Here is a 22,209-nt window from a genome sequence, read left to right on the forward strand (position 1 = left end):
CTGTAATGAGATCTTTAAAACAGTATAGCAGACTGCGTACATAATAAATATATATATATATATATATATATATATATAAATATCAGCTGTCATGCTATATTTATAAATAATATGTCTTAATAAGATAATATTTAAATGCTTATCTCTGTAGTTTTTATGTGTTAAAGTAACAAATAGTACAGTGGGTTACAATAGACATACAATAGTATGGTTCACTGCCTTTCTAGGTCTGTATCTGACTATCTCTCTTTTCATCCACAGGAGTCAATGTGTCATTTCCTAGTCGTCCTGGCACTCCACCACCTCTCTCCCCCACTCAGCTGTTGATCAATCCAGAGAAAGAAGAGTTCCAGCTAGTGGATCTGTCTCGCCGTTTCCTCGATCAAGACTCCTATTGGTCTCTTCCTCGCCAGTTCCTTGGCAACAAGGTTTTTCTCTCCTCCACAATACTCTCTTAAGCCCCTTTCACACAGAGATTCCGGAAAATACACGGATAAAGTGACCCGGGATTTGACCCGGGTTCGTTTGAAAATGGTTCATTCACACTGCCAGTGATTTGCCGGAATCAGAGAGCGCGTTCACACACAACCCGGGTATGTCCCGGATAGACGCGTGACGTTATGATGTGACGTATAAGGTGGCGAACGATCTCAGCTTCGGCGCGGATTGCAAGGAGCTCTCGGGTCTCTGCTTCAGTCCAGTTTGCAGACATCTTTTCGTTCTTTCTTGTATCGATGACGAACACAAACTTTCTTCTAACAGAGTAACAGAGTCGCACGATAACTACGTCATTGCGAAGGCTCGTGCATCATCACTACGACACACCCCTTACGGCATTTGTCCTGGCTTTTGTTCACACAGCGCGCGTTCCGGGTCTGAACACGGCAATGTTACTAGGTCCCCAACCCGGCATCGATCCCGGCATTAAACCCGGGTCGTGTTTGCGTTCACACAGAAGGCGTTCCGGCAATTTGCCGGCAATTTGCCGGGTTCAAAGTGCTGTGTGAATGGGGCTCTAGGCTAGAAAGGACCGGGCGTCAATAAAACATAATCATCAGTCGATATCTCTGTTTTTTCCAATCCCATTCCTTTAATATTCTTCCTATCATTTGCTGTCTGTCCTTTAACTTTCGCTATAATTATTTCGATTTCAAATAATCAAGTATATTAATAATACCTAAGCTACTTGTAATAGCTTAAATGTTCTTAGGTGTAAAAGGTGTGTAAAACGTGCAAAGAAGCTCCTCAGCATCTTTGTATTTTTGACACTGTGTCTGCTGTACAGGTTGACTCGTATGGAGGTCATCTGAAGTTTAAGGTGAGTTACTTACTGCAGCGAGGTGGATCAGAACCAAAGGAGAAACCTGATGTTGTGCTGAGTGGCAACGGGCAGAGATTTATTTACCGTCGAGGCAACCCCACTTTACCTGACACAATCAACCACAGAGAGGTCAAGTTTACAGAGGTGAGCTGCATACTGTATGTGAAATGCTTAAATGTGTATAAAATATTTTTTTATTAAATATATACACACACTACCGTTCAGTTTTTCTTTTTTGAAATACATTTCTTATGTTAATCAAGGCTGTATTTATTTGATCAAAAATACAGTAAAAACAGTATAATTTATTACAGTTTTTTGTTTTATATTTTTAATACATTTTAAAACTAATTTACTACAGTGATAGCAAAGCTGAATTTTCAGCATCATTACTCCAGTCTTCAGTGTCACATGATCCTTCAGAAATCATTCTAATATGCTGATTTGCTGCTCAAGCTTCTTATTACCAATGTTGAAAACAGCTGTGCTGCCTAATATTTGTGTGGAATCCATTTTTATGATTCTTTGGTAAATAGAAAGTTAAAAAGAACAGCATTTATGAAATATACTTTTTTTTGTAATATTATACATGGTTTAATCTCACTTTTGTTCAAATTAATGTCTTTAAAAAAATCTGTCAAAATAAATATCTTATTGACCCCAAACTTTTGAACTGTGCTGTGTATGTAATTTGTATTATAATTGTATTATTTTTAAATGTTTTTGTAATGCAATTTGTAATTATTTTCAGTGTAATGTTTTGCTTTGGTATGTTCTCCCTCTCTCTTAAAAAGGGACATATTTTAAGGAATGTTCTCAAATAAGGTTATTTTCCAAAATTATAATAACCCAGTATTTTTAGCTCTACACTAATAAAATACATGTGTAAGACTGACATATAAAATTCTCTTAATACCATATACCAAAAAAAGTGATTCTCAAATATTATTATTTCTCAAAAATAATGTTATGCTATGTTTAAAATGTTTTTGCAGTTGTGTTGCTTGTTTGTGTAATGTGAGGTAGTTCACCTCTCTGTATCTGTGTGTCTCAGGAAAACTGGCAGCACTCCTCTGGACGAGCAGTAACTCGTGATGAACTCATGATGACATTGGCCAATCTGGAGAGCATCCACATTCGCACCATTTATGACAACCGCATGGCCAGTGTCGGGCTGAGTGACATCAGCATGGATACCACCACCAAGGTGTTCAGCTTGCAGGAAAACCCAAGAGATGTTGAGGAGTGCAGGTTAGTGTGCCTTTAAATCAACAGATAAGATTACAGTCCTGTCAGAAGTTATAAAGCTCCTCTCGAATCACTTCTCACAGTCCTAAGTTCCCATGAGTAAAACTGATCATGCCTCATGTTTTTGGTTAAAACCTCTAAATATTTCCTTTCTGTTTGTAATTTGATATATTCAGTGAAGAAAAAGGACAGTGCTATTGCCATGGGCAGCACTAAGGTTGGGTTTCAGTGCCCCAAATGTTCTTATTTTTGAGAAATGTTCTTAAATTTTGTTGTTGTTTTGGCCTATGTAACATTGTATTCTAATAAATAAGCCACCAATTGTATATATACCAGTGAAATTTCACAATTCCTGATTGATTCCAATTTCTATATCCCAACAAAACGTATTAGCCTAACTAATATAAAGTTAAACCATTACTGAAGACAAGTGAGCCTTCAGTGTTTAAATAAGAACAAATAAACAAGCAACAGCTCAAATAAATACAACAGAACAAAGATACAAATTAAACCGTGCTTTAAAGTTTTCAGATAAGTCTAACAGTATTCAGGCACAGCAAATGAATAATTATACTGTATAACACTGCATAGTCTTCACAGTATAAATTAAATATAGACTAGTCCTTGTTAAAGCTACAAAAGATATTCAGTCAAGATCAGTGAATGATTTTCTCTTCGTCTTTGATTAACACTGACACAGACAACATCAGAAATATTAGGCTGCTGTCCCTTTAAGACCGAATGCACAGATCCAATATACTGTGACGCATGCGTTTTCTTTCTCATCTGTTTGTTCAGTTAAGAAATAACCGACAGTGTTAATGTGAATACTCTCCAAGACGGGCATTTTGACATGCTTTGTTGTGTGTATTTTTCCGTTCAAGCGCAAGAAGACGAGAAAGACAAGTCAATTTACGGAAAACAGCGCACGAGTGCTGAATTGAGTTCTCTTTTGCATCGTCTTGCGCTTGAATTAGAATGGTTAAAAATCGCTTGAATGTTTAAATTGACCAGAACGTGCAAATAATAAACTTTCGTGTCGATGAAGCACTGGCTGATTGGGCAAGTGACAATTCCGTCAATTGTCCCGAGCATCTTTCATGCTGGCCCCAGACCATCGGGCAGTCGTTATTGTTGAGCCCAGTCTGTGTGAAAGTATTAATCTTTCCAAATCGTTGATCCCACATAGATGTCCTGCTGGGTATTCAGGCCTATCTTGTGAGTCCTGCTCCCCTGGATTCAATCGGCTCCCTGGACCCTACCTGGGCATCTGTGCTGGCTGCAACTGCAATGGACATGCCGTTGCCTGTGACCCTACTAGTGAACACTGCTTGGTAAGGATAGGTGTTTATGTTCATAAATGTTGATAAATATTTAAATAACTATAGCATGAATTAGTAGATTAACTGTACGCCACACACTAAAGTGGAAATGTCATGTGATAGAGTTGTCAGCATAACACAGAAGGACCTCAGTGTGACAAATGCAAGCCAGGCTACTTTGGTGACCCAACTCGAGGACGAAATGATGACTGCAAATCCTGTCCTTGTCCGTACACAGAGACATCTCGACGGTAAAGATATCCAACTTGTGATAAATAATTATTAATATTAATATTAATATATATATATATGACAAAGCAACTTGTTGGTGTGTTCAAAGGTTTTCTGATACTTGCTTCCTGGACACTGACAACCAGCCAACATGTGACGCCTGCAGACCCGGTTACACAGGGCGACGTTGTGAGAAGTAAGGGAGCTGTACTTTTCCATATGTTGTCCTCACACTGCATTTTGTGGTGGTGAGTGCATGTATAATATTTCATCATCTGTTTTTTTCTCTCTCCACAGATGTGCTCCAGGATATGTCGGCAACCCTCTGCAGCCCAACGGCAAATGTGCTAGCCGTAAGCATTTTCCATTTTTGTTTACAATTGTGTTAGTAAAATGATTTATTTATGAGATTAATATTAGTGGTAAGATTTAATTGTTTGCCTCAAGCTATTTCTTTTCTTGGAATTTGTGCCTCATTTTACCCTGAAGGTCAAGCAAAGCTTTAGATAATGATTAGCACTCTGTGCACTGAATGCTGGAACGCCAGCTGTTTGTGACCAGGATGTTCAAAGCATTCCAGGTGTAATTGTCAACCATATGGTGTTCTTATTCCTGTTCAGCCATTTCCAAGTGCGATAACAGAGGAACTGTCAATCCCATCAGCAAACCATGCTATTGCAAGGTATTGGTTATAAATTGCATTACAGTTTTCCTCTCTTTTTTTTTTATTCACCGTAGTTCAGAAGTTTGAAAAGTCTTTTATGCTCACCAAGGCTGCATTTATTTGATCAAAAATACAGGAAGCATATAATATTGTAAAATAATATTATTACAATTTACAACTGTTTTGCTATTTTAAAATGTAATTTGCTCCTGTGATGGTAAAGCTGAATTTTCAGCATCATTACTCCAGTCTTTAGTGTCACATGATCCTTCACAAATCATTCTAATACGCTGATTTGGTGCTCAAGAAACATTTCTTACTATTATCAATGTTGAAAACGGCTCCTTAATGTTGTGTGGAAACCTTGATCATTTTTTTAATCAGAATTATTTGATGAATAGAAAGTTCAAAAGAACAGCATTTATTTGAAATGGAAGTCTTAAATTAAAATTGTAAATGTCTTTACTGTCACTTTTGATACATTTAATGCTGCCTTGCTGAGCCCCAAACTTATAACCATGTGATTTTTGTAGAATATAAATGTCTGAATGTTCAAACACTGCTTGATCTTCTGTACTGCAGGCCAATGTGGTTGGTGCTCTTTGCGACGAGTGTAAGATTGGCACTTTTAATTTGGCGGCCGATAATCCTGAAGGTTGCTTGCAGTGTTTTTGTATGGGAGTGACTAAACAGTGTGCCAGTTCAACCTGGACCCGAGATCAGGTAACCACATCCTCTAATCTTGTCATAGTTAAATAAGTGATTTAAACTGGATGTTTTAAAGGTTTATTTATACTGTATATATATATTTGTTGGTTAATCTGAAGGTGCGAGGCGGTGTCAACGGCCAGCTCTTCACACTTTCCAATGCAGCCAACACTAGGACCATCTCTGAGGGTATAACCCAGAGAGCCAGCGCAGAGGTGGTCTACCGATCCTTCACCAGTATCCCTAAAGAAATCTATTACTGGGTCCTGCCTCAGAATTTCAGAGGGGACAAGGTGAGAACATCCCATGCGACATAATGCCATGTTTACACTTTGACCTTTGTCAAGTAAAATAGCACGTCAATGTGCTGTTTTTCAAAACATGTTTTTCTTTTCTCTGCAAAGGTCACAGCATATGGTGGAGAGCTGCAGTATAGGCTGCGTTATGAGCCGCAGGCTCGCTCGCTAGTGATTGATCGAAAACCAGATGTTGTTCTCCAAGGCAACGGCATCTTCCTGGAGCATTATTCTCAGACCAACACACTTCCTAGAGTACCAACCACCATCACTGTGCCATTTAGAGAGGTGTGTGTGTTGTATATGTGTGTACATTTATGTTTTTTACTTCTCTTTATTGGGTGTCTGCTCAAGAGCATATTTTTTTTATATGAATGACTTTATAAATACAAATTACATATTTTGCAGCTACAGTATATAACTACTATACTATACTATATACTATACTACTATAACTATTACTAATAATTATTTTGTTTATATATATAAAATGTTTTGTATTTCAAATAAATGAATAATTAATAATTTACTTAATTAATAACTCGGTCTTAATACATTGATTTATATTTTATAACAACTTAAGCTTTTTTTAATGAATAATTCTAAATATTAAAAAAGTTACAAATATAGAATAAGGTAAAACTTTTTCTAGCTTGATTTGCAAATATGAATTCTCATTGCCTGTAATGCTCACAGTCTGCATGGAGACGGGCGGATGGACAGCCTTGTACAAGAGAGCACTTGCTGATGGCTCTGGCAGATATCAGCGTCTTTATGATCAGAGCCACTTATGCAGACAATATGGCTGAGAGCAGGTTATTGTGCTTTTTTTATTTGCTCATTTCTTTTTACATTGACTTTTGATGTCCTTTTTATATACTGGATGGCATCACATTATCTTATTAGGCTCCTATCTGTCCTTAACTGATTTTGTGAGCAGGATATAGTGTTTTATCTCATTTCTCCTCTCTTTAGTATCTCCAATATCCAATTGGACATTGCAGTGCCCCACTCAACAGGAAACGAGAGGGCTCTGGAGGTGGAGGAGTGCGCCTGCCCTCAAGGATACGCAGGACCTTCTTGCCAGGTAAATTATGACTTTAAATAGTAACATTCAGTCTGTGTGAACTTGTGCCTGCCTAAGTTCATGCTAAAACCTCCCCCCGGGCAGAGGTTCTGAACTATTACCTGTCATGGTAATAACAGCCCTTTATTATTTCTCTTGATCCCTGAAGGGAAGTTCTTAGCTACTTATGGAACATTTTAGCAACTTATGGAACATTTTAGCTCTAAAGCTCTGTGCCATAGATTCATAGCTTCAGCAAAGACACCTATGAACCCAGTCACCTCTGACTCACCCATTGTTTGCAGGACTGTGATACCGGCTACACCCGCACACCTGGACTTTATCTTGGCACCTGTGAGAAGTGTGACTGCAATGGCCATGCCAGCGGCTGTGACTCAGAGACTGGAGATTGCCTGGTGAGTTAACCTTTCCCTTGCAGCTATGATGCTTTTCCTGGATGAATTATGAACATTTGTGTAAATCAAAATAAATCTGTTGCCTTAGCTGACTAATCAGTTGTAACTGGAAGCCTTATAAACTAGGTTGGATTTGGGTTCACCTGACCACAGTTGGACTTCCCAGTTATCATAAATAAAATCAAAACCAAAAAATGTATACACCTTTTTTTTTTTATTAATCTAGTCATCCTAACTAGTCGACCCATGCTTAGTCTGGAGTGTTTCATCACCCTTTCCCTTTTTGTTTTAGAGTTGCCTGCATAACACAGTTGGGCGCCGTTGTGAAAATTGCCTACCTGGATTCTATGGAAATCCAAAGACTGGTGATCCACAGGCATGTAGACCCTGTCCTTGTCTAGGACACTCCAGTAACCAGTGAGTTTGCCTTTTTCTATTAACTTTATCAAAGATATTTTACTCGTATCAAGTGGTTACCCTTCAGACATAACCAATAACCCATAATTGTTAATTTAATCTAATACTCTTCTTCTACCGAAGGCCTTCATCTTGTTACTTGGACTCAGATGGACAGCCCATATGTGAATGTCCTGCTGGTTATACTGGAAGACGGTGTGAAAGGTAAGTTTCTTTGGTCTACTGAGAGGGTACACCTCCCATTCAGTATGCTAGTAATGCTGGGCTGGCCAAACTGGTGATGGAGGTGATCGGTATCCCTTTATCTATTGGCAGAAAGCATGTGTTTGTTGCTTTCCGTTATCTCTTCAACCATTTGTGATTGAATGGCATTTGTCCGTTGGTATGGGAGAAGCAAGCCTTGAATCAGTGCCACCCATACCAATGCGTCATAGTCTGAAGTGACTTTTTTTGGGAGGAGCTTATAAGTTGAGGCTGTGGTGCTTGAAATATCCATGTATGTTTGTCTGAAGTCTGCAGCGTTTTCAAGTTATAAAAAAATGTCACTTCTTTACTGTGAGAGTAAGGTGTTGAAGCAATTAGTAGCATATGTCACTTTAAAAAGGAGTTGCATCCTTTTTTTTTTTTTTGCTTCAGTGCTTCTTTGTAAAGCTCTTGCTACATTTTGAGCAACTTTTTCTTATTTCAAACTCTTCTTCTAGATAATAGTGGGTCTCTATGGTGGTTTATGCTTCCCATACTGAAGCATAAACAAGTTGATGATATGAATTGTGGATTCCTGTCACTTGCTCAGAGTGCAAATGCTTTTGGGTGTCTGGGATAAAAAACAAATGACTTCTATTTTTCAAAAAATGTGGTACCAACGACGTACCCTGTCTCATCATGGCTCTCAGCATTTCCAACTGCGGAGACTTCTACCTTGAAGGTTCGAAAGATTTCTTCCCCACTGCATGTGATGATGCTTTCTACCTCAACCCTGGGAAAAAGCAAGTTCTGGATACAACTGACCATGTTGACAAAAAACTTGATAGTAGAGAAGATAATGACTTTTCAGGGCTTGAAAGTACAACAAGATTTTTGCTGTCAACAACCATGCGTACTTTAAGTCACCGTAGGACTTATGGGCCCCCGCGTTACATGGCAAGTCCTGAGGCTCGACAGAAGAGTTTCCAGCTGCTGTTGAGGATGCACATGAATCGTTTCAACCAGCGCCTGAGTATGCTTGAAAGCAACACTCTGGACATGAAAGACAGCCTTGAGAACATGAGGAAGCAACAGAGTCACTTTAGCTCTCAACTGAAGACAATAGCCAGAGTTTTAACTGACAGGAAAGACGGAATCAATGAGCGGTCCAACAAATACACAGACATTGAAAAAAGACTAAGTCAATTAGAACACAAATTTGAGATACTGATTGATGGCTTCACTGCTCTAGCACAAGAGCTTGACAAAGTGAAACGAGCACGCCACGTGGCACGCCCACCACAGGATCGTAGAGAAACTGCTGTGGTTGCTACCACCCGGATTCCAGCCTTGACTACAGCTGCGATAACTAGTATGTCTACTAGCAGATTTCAGAGGAGAACAGTAATTCCCAAAACCATACCAACTCCTCGTACCATTTCCACTACTACATTTGTACAAGATAAACTTTCCCAGATCGATGGAAGTTCAACTAGGCAAGCAAAGTTTTTAACTAAAAGGATCCAACCAATATCAACAAAAAAAGACATTGAAACCAGTTTTACATCAAGGGCAGACAACAATAATAATAATAGCAAATCTTCTAGGAGAGCAACGGTTCCCAAAGGTATAGCCAACCGTTCCCTTACTACGTCGGGGAATGAAAGGCTTTCAACCTTAGTAACCTCCAATGAAAGGCAACAGAGAAGAAAGATACCAAATAAAGGTTCTCTTATCTCACGGGCAAGGAGCAACAGACAAAATGGAACTTCTCAAATACACCACAAAAGTGGTTCAAAAGTAAATGCTAAATCTACAGAGCCTCAGGGAACTGTGTTGACAAGGAAGCCTAGTCAACTATCCCATTTACCTACACGGGCGCAAGGAGAAAAAGAATCTGCAACTATATTTCAGATTCCTCCTCCATCTCATACAAAAATCCCTCAATTAATAGAATCAGCGAAATCTTCCAAGTCATCAAGCAAACCACAAAAAGAGGTCCATATTCCTTCAAAAAAATCATCTAAATCTATAAAAACGCAAAGAAATCATTTGGTAGTAAGTCCGTCCAAAAAAGCAACAGACATCAAGAAACCTTCTCAAAATGTCCAAACAAAGAGAAGACATTCCAAAACGAAATCTTCCAAGCAAAATCAGTTAGATGTTCCTTCTCATGAAGCGAGAAGTGCATCCGACTTAAGGTCCAGCCAACCTGAAGAGTTTACCTATGCAGCTACTTCTAGTCAACCGTCTGACAAGAGGAAATTGCATTCCCCTAAACCCAAAGTACAAATGACTACTCCAAGACGACCAACTCAGAGGAACTTGTCTAAATCAATTAATATTTTAGACATCTTCATGAAAAACAACAGGGGACAAAAAACATTAAGAAGACCCTGGCTAAAACAAGACGGGAACCTTCATATTGTTCTTGGAAGGCTGGCAATTCCTATCAAAATCATTCCCGATTACTAGATATTATATGGATAATTGCACCCGTTTACATTACGTTGATCCTGTGTTTTTGTTTTGTTTTGTTTTTAGCCCCCATTAGAGTTTTGCAAACTTATTGAATGCTGTTGTTCAAGTAAATAGGCTTAAGTTTTGAGTACAGACTGTGATGCAGAAATGCCTCATAATCCTCATAATTCTTGTAAACCAAGTGTTGTACTTTAGTTTAATGGACCCTGATGTGTTTTTTTTCTTTTCTCAGTAGAATTGTAGAAATAATGTTTTAATCGAGTTTTCCCTCCTTTGCTATTGGTCAGCCAAACCAAACAGTTATCTCCTCCCAATTCACACTACAGTTTGAGCCAGTGCTGTTATCTCAGGCCAATCAACATACAAATGGCTTCAGACATTAAAGAGTATTTTATGATGTGCTATCTTGGTTGTAATGTTTATACTGTTTTGTGTACTAAGTCTTCAGACATTATGTTTAGTATTTTAAACAATTTTATATGCATTCATCTTCATTTATCCATGCTGCCTACTCATATCGTATTGTCTTGTAAAGTTTGTGAACTCCATCAACATAGAACCTCAATTTGCCCAAATATGGCAAAAGTTATGTATTTTCAGCTGTATACATTTGAAAGATTTATTTAAGTATTCGTGTATTAGTCTGGACAACCTTGGGACCTCAAGTTATCAGGTAAGACTTTTTGTCAAGTTCCTCGGCTTCCACAAGCTTGGGGAAAAGGTGGTTTTACTCTCTTAAACACTTTGATTCAATCCTTCTGGTTGTCTTTGGCTTTATTCATTTCAGTCCTTCTGAGAAGGACTCAACATCTGTTGGATGTTGACAGCATTCTTGGCTTTAATTTATCCATCTCCTAAACTTGAAATTATGGGTATTATACAATGGATCTGCTTTTATGTGATCTAATATGTCTCTTGTGGTGGCCATTAAAAGATACTAATGTCAGGGGTTTTCTCTTTTGTTGTCCTTGTGGTGAGCCAAATGTGAATCTGGCAATCAATAACTGCTTGTACATGCACAGATATTTCATGTCATGTGTTAAGTATCTATGTTGGTTGTTTGCTGAACTCTTTTTTTTTTTTTTTTGTCGATTAAATCATTGTTTTCCAACCCTTTTTTGTCTTATGTACCCCAACAGCCCCATTGGTAAAGCTCCAGTAACACTTCATCAACGAAACATGAAATGTTCATTTTAACTCATCATTAGCATTAATTTGAACATGTTTTTAAACAGGATTTTCCTGTTTGGTAATTATTTTTCTTTCAATTATCTATATACAAAATCAAAGCGCCTTTACTGTAGGTTAGCAAGATTATTAGTATGTCTGGAAAATATCCAGACAGTGTTTGAAGAAGCTCTATGTATGCATTAATCATATTCTCAAAGAGCTGTGACTCACAGGTCATAAATCACTCTTAATTTTCATGGAAGGTCCTGTCATGTCTCTTTAATTCTGAATGTGGTTTTATTTTTACTGCATGACATCCAGAACAGTTTTTCCAAGGTGTTGTCTGATTTTCCTCAGATGTGCTCCTGGATATACTGGCAATCCCCAACTTGGTCAAAGATGCACACCAGGCAACACTGATGGTGGTAAGACTGACAAAGATAATATTCTGTAACAATTATTCTTAAAATTAAAATATTAAATTGAAGATGACTCATACATTACATTTTTTAAACCAAATGTTTGAAATTAAATGTGTATTTAAAACAAAAACTGTTTTTAGATTGTTACCTCTGTGACACAAGTGGTAGCGAAGGATGTAGTGCAACGGGAATCTGTCGCTGCAAGGTAAGATTTTTTTTTTTTAATGTTTGCATTACATTGATAACTCAAATTTAAAACATACTTGTTTGTACTCAGATGAATGTTGAGGGTTCTACATGTTCCACCTGCAAGCAAGGGACCTTTCACCTCAGCCCTGCTAACAAAGATGGCTGTCTGTCCTGCTTTTGCATGGGCGTCACCCAGCAGTGCTCCAGCTCCAATCACTATAGAGATGTGGTAAGAGATGTGATGAGTTAGACCAGTGCTTTTCATCAGTTTGTGTGGGCAAATTTTCATTTTCTGCCTTTTTTCTCCAGGTTTCCACCGTATTTTCCCCTGGAAACTACCATGGTTTTGCTCTTGTAAACCGCCAGCGCACCAACCGCATTGACAGTGGCTTCTCCGTAGAGCAGTTCACAGAGGGAACACAACTCTCCTACACTAACTTTAACTATCTTGGACAGGAGCCCCACTACTGGCAGTTACCCAAAGCCTATCAAGAAGACAAGGTAGAGTTTGGCAGCATTATGTATTTCATTGTTCTTACAAGTCTTTGTGTCTTCCTACATGCCCTCTTGAAGTATCTTCTCCCACTTTGAATACTGAATTCATTCTGCGAATGCACGCTGCCAAAGACCTTTTCTTCCAAAATGTACTGCAGCTTAGAAACACTTTTATAGAAGTTGGAGTGTACATTAGAGTTATAGTAGGTACTAGTATCCACAAATTGAGTTTGGGTAGGCTTAATTTGACTTATTTTGGATGTAATTCACTGAATTAAGTGTTTCTGAACCTACTTGCTTTTTTAGAAGACTAACTCTGCTAGGACTAGACGAGCACACAAGGTAATCCTTCCAGGTTCAGCGTGTGACCGTGTTTATTGAGTGTGTGTGTGTCTGATGTTTTGATTTCGCCTGTCATATTGGAATGATGCTTGATTGGGTCATCTGTGCATTGATCTTTTCAGAATATCTAACATATGTACTCGTGTTTTGATTTGAATTTGTCTTGACCATGTTTTGAAGTGCATGGAATTTTATGGTACATTTGGATACATTTGGATACATTTTTGTCAAACTTAAGTCCCGTTTACACCTAGTAACACATTATACTGCACTGAGTGCACTCACACTTTTTGGGGATTTATAATGCACTGAATGAAGAAGAGATATGCCATCATAGCCGGTTCATTGCGGTGTCTGAAGAAATGTTGCATGCTCAGTTTAGTGTGACCACAGCCAGAGTCAAAGAAATGACTCAAAAACGAAAGTGGTCATTGGTGTTTAGTTTTTTCTTCTTCTTTTGTATAGTCTTTTAACTGTTTTTAAATACAAGTCATACAGAGATGTTACATGAAGAGTAACTAGTTCTTTGTAGTTTAGCTCTAGTATTTTAGCTTTTGTATTGAGATTACAGAGACTGCTTTGTTCACAAAACTAGAGAGACTCCTCGTGGATAAAGGAACAGATGAGAAAGGACGTCGCTGTATGGCATCTAATGAACGATATGGGTAAAGACCTCTCAAGGTCCAAAAGAGCCGTTGAGGTATTAGAAATGTTATTTAACTTTTATTGTTAGATCTCACCATTGACCTGAATCCCATAGGCACTTTAACAGTGTGGCACCCTTCTGATTCACATAACTTATGGATTTTTTTTTTTAGTAACATAATTTACTAAATTTTATCTGAAAGTATGAACTCCGATTAATCCTTCAATTAATGCTTTTAATAAACTGAAAGTTTAACGTTGGAAAACTGACAGATTTGCTGAGCTTTCAGTAGAGTCAACAGAAACATCCTTGACACTTTCAGTGAACGAATGCCTCCATGTATTAACTCCACCTGTAGATATCTGACACGATGTAAAGTGATGGAAAGAAATTTGAGGAAAAAAGATGGCATTAATCAAATTGAGTTTTGAAACGTTTTGCTGTTTATGGGTAACACCACTCAAAGAGAATGAACACTTCAGGTGAGAGCATACGTGTTATCCTGATTCTTATACTGACATCCTGAGCATTTCCCTGCATGCATGTAAATCCTCTGTTGGGCTGCATGTCCCGTTCTTTCCTCTCAACTCGTTAAAGTTTTGGCACATCTGTCTCTCCGTTCTCTCTTTGCTCATTTACTCTCGTTTACATTCACCCAATCTGGTTTATGTTTATGGTCAGATCTATAGGAACACTTTAATCTACAAGTGATGAGCTCTGTTTGCTCCATTCATTTGTTCAGTAGTGTACAGTATCTACACTACAATTTAAAAAATTGGGGTCAGTAAGATTTTTTTTGTTGTTGTTGAGGAATTGAATCTTTTATTCAACAAAGATGCATTCAATTCACAGTTATATAATATCACAGAAATTGTTTCAAAGGGCATTATAATGAAAAATATATAGATCATCGTTTCTACAAAAATACGCAGAACAACTGTTTTCAACATTGATGATAATAATAATAAATGTTTCTTGAGCACCAAATCAGCATATTAGAATGATTTCTAAAGGATCATGTGACACTGAAGACTGGAGTAATAACTGCTGAAAATGCAGCATTAAAAACAGGAATAAATTACATCATAAAATAAATAAATGTAGCCTTGGAGAGCATAATAGACTTCTTTCAAAAAACATCAAAAAATGTTTACTGACCCCAGACTTTTGAATGGTAGTGTGAATTGGTTGCTATAATAATGATGTACTGTAGCATCAGCCCAAGGGATTTTCTCAAAGAACAACTTTGCATTTTACATATTAATTTCATACTTATTCCTCATATAGCGCACAAAGTGAGTGCTAGTGGGTGTACTTGGGCACACCTGTAGCTCTGGACATTATTGGAAACTTTGAGTTGCCCCCCCCAAAAAAAAGTACATCCCAATGTGGTTTGAAATCTGATAAAAATCTATTAAGAAAATATAGATTTTTGTTGTTCAGACTGAATGGATTGAGTTGCAAACACACTAATTCTAATATTTGCTGTCTGTCTGTACAAACCCTTCAAGTCACTATATTTCCTGTTCCATCCATTGCCTTATTCTCACTAGCAACCCGCTGATGAAGTACGCAAACTTGATGATGAAATCTGGGCAATCATCACTAATTTCTCAGACGGGCAGTCTCCCTTCCCTTTTTCTTCATCCTCTCAAACTTCCCATTCTTCATTTGAGGGCCAGAGTTTGCTATCTCGCTCAAGTGTGCGTGACCCTCCTTTCCATTCTGGTTTAACTTCCTCTTTAAGGGCCTCTGAGTCTCACTCAAACGACCCAGACCCTTCCTCCCACCCCGACTCTACTCAGGTACTGTATGCTCTCACTCAAGTTGACTAATTCAACATCAGATTAATTGGATAGTGTCTAGTTTTAGATTTGGCCTTCACATGTGCTGTTTTTTAACATTTCACATGGTCTTAAAGGTTAGCTCAACCAAAAATAAATATTATGTCACCCTCATGTCGATCAAAACCAGTACGACTTACTACTTTGGAACAAAAAATATTAGTAAAAAATCATCTTTTAAATTAAATATACAGTATTTGATTTTGTCCATATATTGAAAGTCAACATTGGACCCCATTGAATTTCATTGTATAGACAAAAAACATTTATTCCACAAAAGAATAAGTCATATACAGTAGGTTGGGGATGATATAAGGATGACAGAAGTTTAATTTTGGGTTAACTATCCCTTTAAAATCCAAAAAAAAGTAATCTTGTCATTCTAGTGGCTTAGCACTTCCCCAGTTTACATTACTGGTAGTAAAGCACTTTCTTTTAATCTAGTTCTGTTGTTTGATTTTTGGTTTGGATGTTGCCTTCTCAGCAGGTGGCACTGGGAAAAAACACAATTGGTCTCCCTAGAGGTCCACGACCTGGCCCCTCTAACAAGGTTGGGAATCATGGGAAAGTAGTGCGCTTTTTTTGGAATCTTGAGTCCAGGCCAATTTGAATATATACAGTATACACTACCATTCAAACATTTGGGGTCAGTAAGAATTTGTTTAATTACATTTTTGATGGAAATTAATACTTTTATTGAGCAAGGATGCATTAAATTGAAGAAAAGTTTTAAAAAGATGTTATAAAAGATGTATTTTTTTTTCAAATAAATGCTGTTCTTTTGAACTTTCTATTCAAATATTAAGCAGCAACTGTTTTCAACATTGGTAATTATAATAAATGTTTATTGAGCAGCAAATCAGCATGTTAGAATGATTTCTAAAGGATCATGTGACACTGAAGGCTGGAGTAACAACGCTGAAAATTAAGTTTATCTATCACAGGAATAAATAACATTTTTAAATAAGTTAAAATGGAAAACATTTTTCCGTTACATTTTGACTGTATTTTGATCAAATAAATGCAGCCTTTGTTAACATAAGAGACTTTTCTAAAACATGAAAAGTCTTACTGACCCCAAAGGTTTTACACCATCTACTTATCAGTGAGACCAGGAAACTCTGCAAAAGCTAGTCAAGGTTTGGTGATTTAAAGGATTGCTTTTCCCTGTAAGTGTAGCTTGTAGTGCACACTACAAAATAGTAAACCAAACTCTGAATCCTTTCTACCATATTGTATTCATTTTTCTGAAGATGTTGTAGTTGCAGTTAGTCAGTGACTGACAGGAATATATTTCTTTTCTCTCATGCTTTCCTCTGTGCTTTGCTTATCTGCTGCATTTCTCTTTCTTTCCTTCGTCCACGCTATTATGTACTTCCTTCCGCCTGTGCTCCAGTATGTTTTGGTCTACAGTGGGTTCAGCTTGCACCCAGATGACGTGCTCTTCTGGCAGCTCCCGGAGCAGTTCAAAGGGGATAAGGTAAACGCATGGATGGGTTCAGGCCCGCCCACCACTGATCCCCCCAGGTTGTCTGATCTGCCTTAGACATTAATGAATCACTACCTGAGCCAAAGGTGGGATAGATGGGCAAGCCGAAACATCACTTAATCTAAACCAACCAACCTAGTGTATCTATAATCACATCATGTCTAGAGTGTTTGTTACTGTCGTGCTGACAGAAAGAAGTGCTGCTGTGGATTTAAGGGTAGAAGTTCATATGTGAGATGCTGATTTGTGTAATGATGTTATGCTAGCCTTTTTTTTTATTTTTTTTATTGTTAATATTCATTTTGAATGACAAGTTTCCAGCAGAAAGCATTTTGCCTGTCCACACTGAAAATGAAACCGCTTTGTGACATTACACAATATATTCTGAAAAGCAGAGACTGTGTTATGCACAGGAAAATGACATTTCACGTTTACGGTCACTTGTTCCAGTTGTTGCTGGTTAGGACAATATATATATATTTTTTTTTTGATCAGGTGCATTAAAAGCCCTAAATGAAAAACAAAGTAAAAAAAAGAAAAAAAGAAGTAAAACCCTTATTGAAAGCAATCTGAAAATTACCTTTGAAATGTTTTATTTTATTTGCATTTGGAGCAGTGAATCATCAGTGACATTCCCATGTTTACTACTGTAGTTTATATCAATGCTTTTTCCAATAAACATTATGGAAATCTTCTAATTGAATGTTTTTTATTGTAATGTAGGTTGGTGCATATGGTGGAAAGCTGAAATATACCATCTCCTATGTGCCTGGACCTCGAGGTTCTCCAATAGAAGATGCTGACGTTCAGATTATTGTGAGTATGATAGCAGACGTTGCATGTATGACATATATACTAAGGTTTTGTTCCATAAACGAGTTGTTTGAACACTATTGTTCCTCAATATTTCAACAGGGTAATGATATCACACTGGTGGCACGGCAAACATGGAGAAGGGGGCAAGGTGCCAGAGAGTCACAGGACTTTGAGATAGTTTTCAGAGAGGTGAGAACCCATTCTCACCCATTTTATTTCTGTTTTTCATCATATTGTCATTTGTATTGAACTTGAAGGAAGATATGTGGTTCAGCATGATGATTTCTTCTCTGTAGGAACACTGGCAGCGTCCCGATGGCATGCCGGCTACCCGGGAACACCTGATGATGGTGCTCGCGGACCTCGATGACATCCTGATCCGTGCTTCGTATCACACAGAGATGCGCTCATCCAGTATCTCGGGGGTCCGCATGGATATCGCTGTGCCTGAATACACTGGCCTGGCACAGGCTTTGGAGGTGGAGCAGTGCCAGTGTTCTCCTGGTTACCGTGGTCTGTCATGCCAGGTATGAACAATCAAAGCTTTGCTTTGTGACCAACTGGATGAATGGTAGCAAAGGCTCGCTTCCATGCTACTGTGATGATGATGACAGTATTACTCAATCTAGACATCTGTTCCTTTGTCTTCATGTTCTGTAGGACTGCGCTCCTGGATACTCTCGCACAGGAGGGGGCTTGTACCTTGGCCACTGTGAGCCGTGTGACTGTAACGGCCATTCGGACTCCTGTCACCCAGAGACTGGCATCTGCACGGTATGAATCTTTACCAGCACGCAGTTCTATTCTTCAAGTGGGATGCATATCATTTCAAGGGATGCATAAATGCATACAAACGAGTGTTGCTCTCCCTTTATAGTCAACTTTAGAACAGTACAGTATATAAAATCTATTTCTTTATAATAAATAATACTATAAAATAACTATTAAATTAGTAAAGTATTATCTAAAATTTTATATATATATGTGTATATGTATGAGTGTGTACATATGTATGTACATATATGTATATGTATATATATCCAAACAAACTATACACACACATACATGTATATATATTTTTAAATGTATTCATTTAATTATGTATTTAAATAATGAAATATTATTTAAGCAAATTAATATTAGTTTTCATCCAAAAGTATTATCTAAAAAGTGTGTTTGTGTATATTATTTTGTATAAATATTTAAACTTTTAAATATAAATTGCATTTACTCACCCTCATCCAAAAATGCATATTTAAACTAAATAATTAAATTGCATCCTAAATAAAGCCTTTGTAGTCACCTTGAACCGTATAGTACAGTATGCCTATGAATTTCTTTATATATATTCTATTCTGAATATCTTGTATATAATTAAATTAAATATAAATAATACTTTAAATAAATAATTAATAAATAAATACTATTTATTAATGTATTTAAATAAAACATTTTATGTATTTTTATATATTATTTAATGTAATTACAATTTATCAAAAAATATCAAATATGTGTGTATATAATATACACATACACACACATTTTTGATAATTTTTGATAAATTGTAATTTAATTATCAAAATTGTAAAAAAAAAAAAAAAAAAGTTTAAATAATATTTTTTATATATTATAAATACAAAATATTATATACATATAAATATATGTAGCTTTTTCTCACCTTCATAAAAGTAGTCCATACCACTTGTGTGTTATCTTTTTGATTCTTAGAGCTGTCAACACAACACCAAGGGTGAGCTCTGTGAACAGTGTGCTGACGGCTTCTTTGGAGATCCGACTGCTGGAACCCCTGAGGACTGCCAACCATGTGCCTGCCCTGGCACTGACCCCGACAACCAGTTAGTCTTAACATACACCTGCAGACCATACCTGATTCTGCCAGCTCTTCTTTTCGCAATATTAACCTTATCTGCAGGAAGCTTTTTAATAGTGATTTTATGTGTAGGTTCTCTCGCACCTGTGAGGGTCTGGGTAACGGAGACTACCAGTGCACTGCCTGTCAGCCCGGCTACAATGGCCAGTATTGTGAACGGTATGCTCACCCTTCCTGTAGTGTAACAATCAAATCAATTAGGCTGGTCTATCATTGTCATCACAATTTTTGATGTGACGCTCATTTTCTTCATAGCTGTGCGCCTGGTTATGTTGGAAATCCACAAGCAAGAATCCCCTGCCGTAGTGGTATCTGTTCATTTATTATCACAGTAACTTTTACGACCCTATGAAATCAAAATTGGAGGTTTGTGACTTTCAAGGTGCATTCAAGCCATCTTGGAATTACTGTAATTATGTGATTCCAACTTGTGAAAAGCGTTTACATCCTCGTAGAATTCGTAATTACAACTTCTAAACTCTGAATTTTCGGAGTACTCCAACTTGTACTATGCGATCGCTGTACCACCCGACCTCTGCAGATTCATTATGGCATTGATAGTGTTTGAGGTCATCTATATGCCAGTGTACTCATAAAATTTGAGTAAATTATGCATAAAAATGCATATAAAATATCCCTTGCAAAAAACACTTTGGAAACCAGTAGCAAATTGTGACTAATTGGCAATTAAAGCAGAGGCATGAACCCATTCTTCCCCAACTTCCTGTTTCAATTGGCAACATGTCAACACATAAGTAACAACACTCGTAATTGATTTCATGGGGTCTCTACACAAGTTGACGCACTGCATTTGTGATACCGCATTTCTGTTGGACAGATTCCAGTAAAGCATGTTTGTCTGTTATCAGCTGCTGCATCTCTAGTGGTGAAGGTGTATCCAGAAAGGGTTCAGGTGGCACAGGGAAGCCCAGTCACTCTCAGGTGCCAGGTGTCTGGATATCCACCACACTATGTCTACTGGTCCCGTGAGGATGGACGGCCAATCTCCAGCACAGCAGAGAAACGCAGACAAGGTACTGCCGGGATTACTAGAAGCAGGAAGCGTGTTCAGATCATTAGTACATCAGTATATATCTCCAGACGTCACAAATGAGTACCCTAGAGGAGTGTTTCTCAACCCTGCTCCTGAAGGACCCTTGATTAAACTTGTCGGATCATTAGAAGAAACTCCAGGAAGTAAAATGAGTGTGTCAGAAAGAGGAGACTTTCAAAATGTGCTGTGTTGGAGGTCCTCCAGGACCAGGGTTGAGAAACACTGCCCTGGAGAAACCAAGCACCAAAAACAAGATAAAATGCTGTTTCATATTGCATATATCCTTGGTGGAAAAGGAAATACCATAATTGCAACCCATCTCAGTGGAAAAATAGATCCACATTACAAAATAAATATAGTGAAAATAATTGATTAATAAATACTTCTGTGTTTTTAGGCTTGTTACCATTTTAAAATGTTTGGGGTTGGAAAGATTGTTTTTGAAAAAAATGTTTGCTTACCAATGCTACATTTATATGATCAAACATGCAGGGAAAAAACAGTAATATTATTAAAATTTTAAATAACTGTGTTCTATTTAAATATATTTTAAAATGTAATTTATTCCTGTGATGGCAAAGCTGAGTTTTCAGGATCATTACTCCAGTCTTCAGTGTCACATGATCCTTCAGAAATCATCCTAATATGCTGATCTGCTACACAATAAATATTTCTTACTATTACACATTTTGAAAACATAATTAGTTCTGTTAAAAAAAAGCGTTAAAGCCAGAACTAAAAGACTCAAATGCAGCTTCTTTCCTGAGGCTGTGAGACTCATGAATTCCCTGCCTTAGAGATTGATCTCTCCTTATCATTTATACCTCTTCTTCATAATGAGTCATAATGATGGTTTATATGTTAATGATGCACTACTTTTTAAAACTTGCTGCTTAGTTATTTATTATATAGGTTTTACTCTTCAGGTATTTTTAGTTTACAAAGTTATTTCTAAATTTAGTCTTTTAAACTATGTCTGTCTTATTGTATAGTATATTGTATATTATTTATATTTTTGTATTACGCTGCTGGTCCTGAGTACACGTTTTATTCTCATGCGTCAACGTGTACAGAATGACAATAAAAATACTTTGACATTGATTTAATGAATGAAAAGTTCAAAAGAAAAGAATTTATTTGAAATAAAAAAAAATTGTAACAATGTTAAAATCTTTTCGGTTACTATTGATCAATTGAATACTTCCTTGCTGAATAAAAGTATTAATTTCTTTCCAAAAAAAAGAAATATATATATATATATTTCCGACCCTAAATATTTGAACTGAAGTGTATGTAACACAACTGACAGTACGAGTTTATAATCCTAGGGATCCTTTTGATTCCCCCCTGCAGGAGAGGAGCTGCATTTCCCCAGTGTGCTGCCCAGTGATGCTGCGGTTTACATCTGCACCTGCCGAGACCAGCGCAGCTCCAATACGAGCAAAGCTGAGATTGTTGTTACAAGTAAGTTGTTTTTTATCACCATAAAACACAACTC

The 22,209-nt window shown here is 37.3% G+C and overlaps 1 protein-coding gene across 21 annotated transcripts in view; it reads left to right on the top strand.

Annotated features, from left to right (window-relative positions):
- hspg2 (heparan sulfate proteoglycan 2) overlaps window positions 1-22,209 on the top strand; it is a 105,461-nt gene that overhangs the window by 48,053 nt on the left and 35,199 nt on the right. For 13 of the 21 annotated variants that reach the window (XM_079587356.1, XM_079587374.1, XM_079587375.1 and 10 more), the window contains 34 exons: window positions 262-428; window positions 1,286-1,465; window positions 2,376-2,572; window positions 3,759-3,903; window positions 4,015-4,142; window positions 4,232-4,318; window positions 4,420-4,475; window positions 4,743-4,804; window positions 5,369-5,509; window positions 5,614-5,787; window positions 5,899-6,078; window positions 6,487-6,605; window positions 6,766-6,877; window positions 7,162-7,272; window positions 7,565-7,689; window positions 7,813-7,893; window positions 11,881-11,948; window positions 12,086-12,150; window positions 12,223-12,363; window positions 12,444-12,635; window positions 12,936-12,971; window positions 13,567-13,671; window positions 15,171-15,422; window positions 15,946-16,011; window positions 16,858-16,941; window positions 17,674-17,766; window positions 17,866-17,955; window positions 18,063-18,293; window positions 18,427-18,540; window positions 19,495-19,622; window positions 19,730-19,816; window positions 19,913-19,965; window positions 20,527-20,691; window positions 22,065-22,175. In XM_079587356.1, the coding sequence (XP_079443482.1) occupies window positions 262-428; window positions 1,286-1,465; window positions 2,376-2,572; window positions 3,759-3,903; window positions 4,015-4,142; window positions 4,232-4,318; window positions 4,420-4,475; window positions 4,743-4,804; window positions 5,369-5,509; window positions 5,614-5,787; window positions 5,899-6,078; window positions 6,487-6,605; window positions 6,766-6,877; window positions 7,162-7,272; window positions 7,565-7,689; window positions 7,813-7,893; window positions 11,881-11,948; window positions 12,086-12,150; window positions 12,223-12,363; window positions 12,444-12,635; window positions 12,936-12,971; window positions 13,567-13,671; window positions 15,171-15,422; window positions 15,946-16,011; window positions 16,858-16,941; window positions 17,674-17,766; window positions 17,866-17,955; window positions 18,063-18,293; window positions 18,427-18,540; window positions 19,495-19,622; window positions 19,730-19,816; window positions 19,913-19,965; window positions 20,527-20,691; window positions 22,065-22,175 (4,146 nt within the window). The remainder of the gene's footprint in view (window positions 1-261; window positions 429-1,285; window positions 1,466-2,375; window positions 2,573-3,758; window positions 3,904-4,014; window positions 4,143-4,231; window positions 4,319-4,419; window positions 4,476-4,742; window positions 4,805-5,368; window positions 5,510-5,613; window positions 5,788-5,898; window positions 6,079-6,486; window positions 6,606-6,765; window positions 6,878-7,161; window positions 7,273-7,564; window positions 7,690-7,812; window positions 7,894-11,880; window positions 11,949-12,085; window positions 12,151-12,222; window positions 12,364-12,443; window positions 12,636-12,935; window positions 12,972-13,566; window positions 13,672-15,170; window positions 15,423-15,945; window positions 16,012-16,857; window positions 16,942-17,673; window positions 17,767-17,865; window positions 17,956-18,062; window positions 18,294-18,426; window positions 18,541-19,494; window positions 19,623-19,729; window positions 19,817-19,912; window positions 19,966-20,526; window positions 20,692-22,064; window positions 22,176-22,209) is intronic. The other 8 variants (XM_079587366.1, XM_079587368.1, XM_079587369.1 and 5 more) reach the window with 5 other exon arrangements.

The sequence above is a fragment of the Phoxinus phoxinus genome, assembly GCF_949152265.1.
Source record: "Phoxinus phoxinus genome assembly, chromosome: 18".
Lineage (NCBI taxonomy): Eukaryota > Metazoa > Chordata > Actinopteri > Cypriniformes > Leuciscidae > Phoxinus > Phoxinus phoxinus.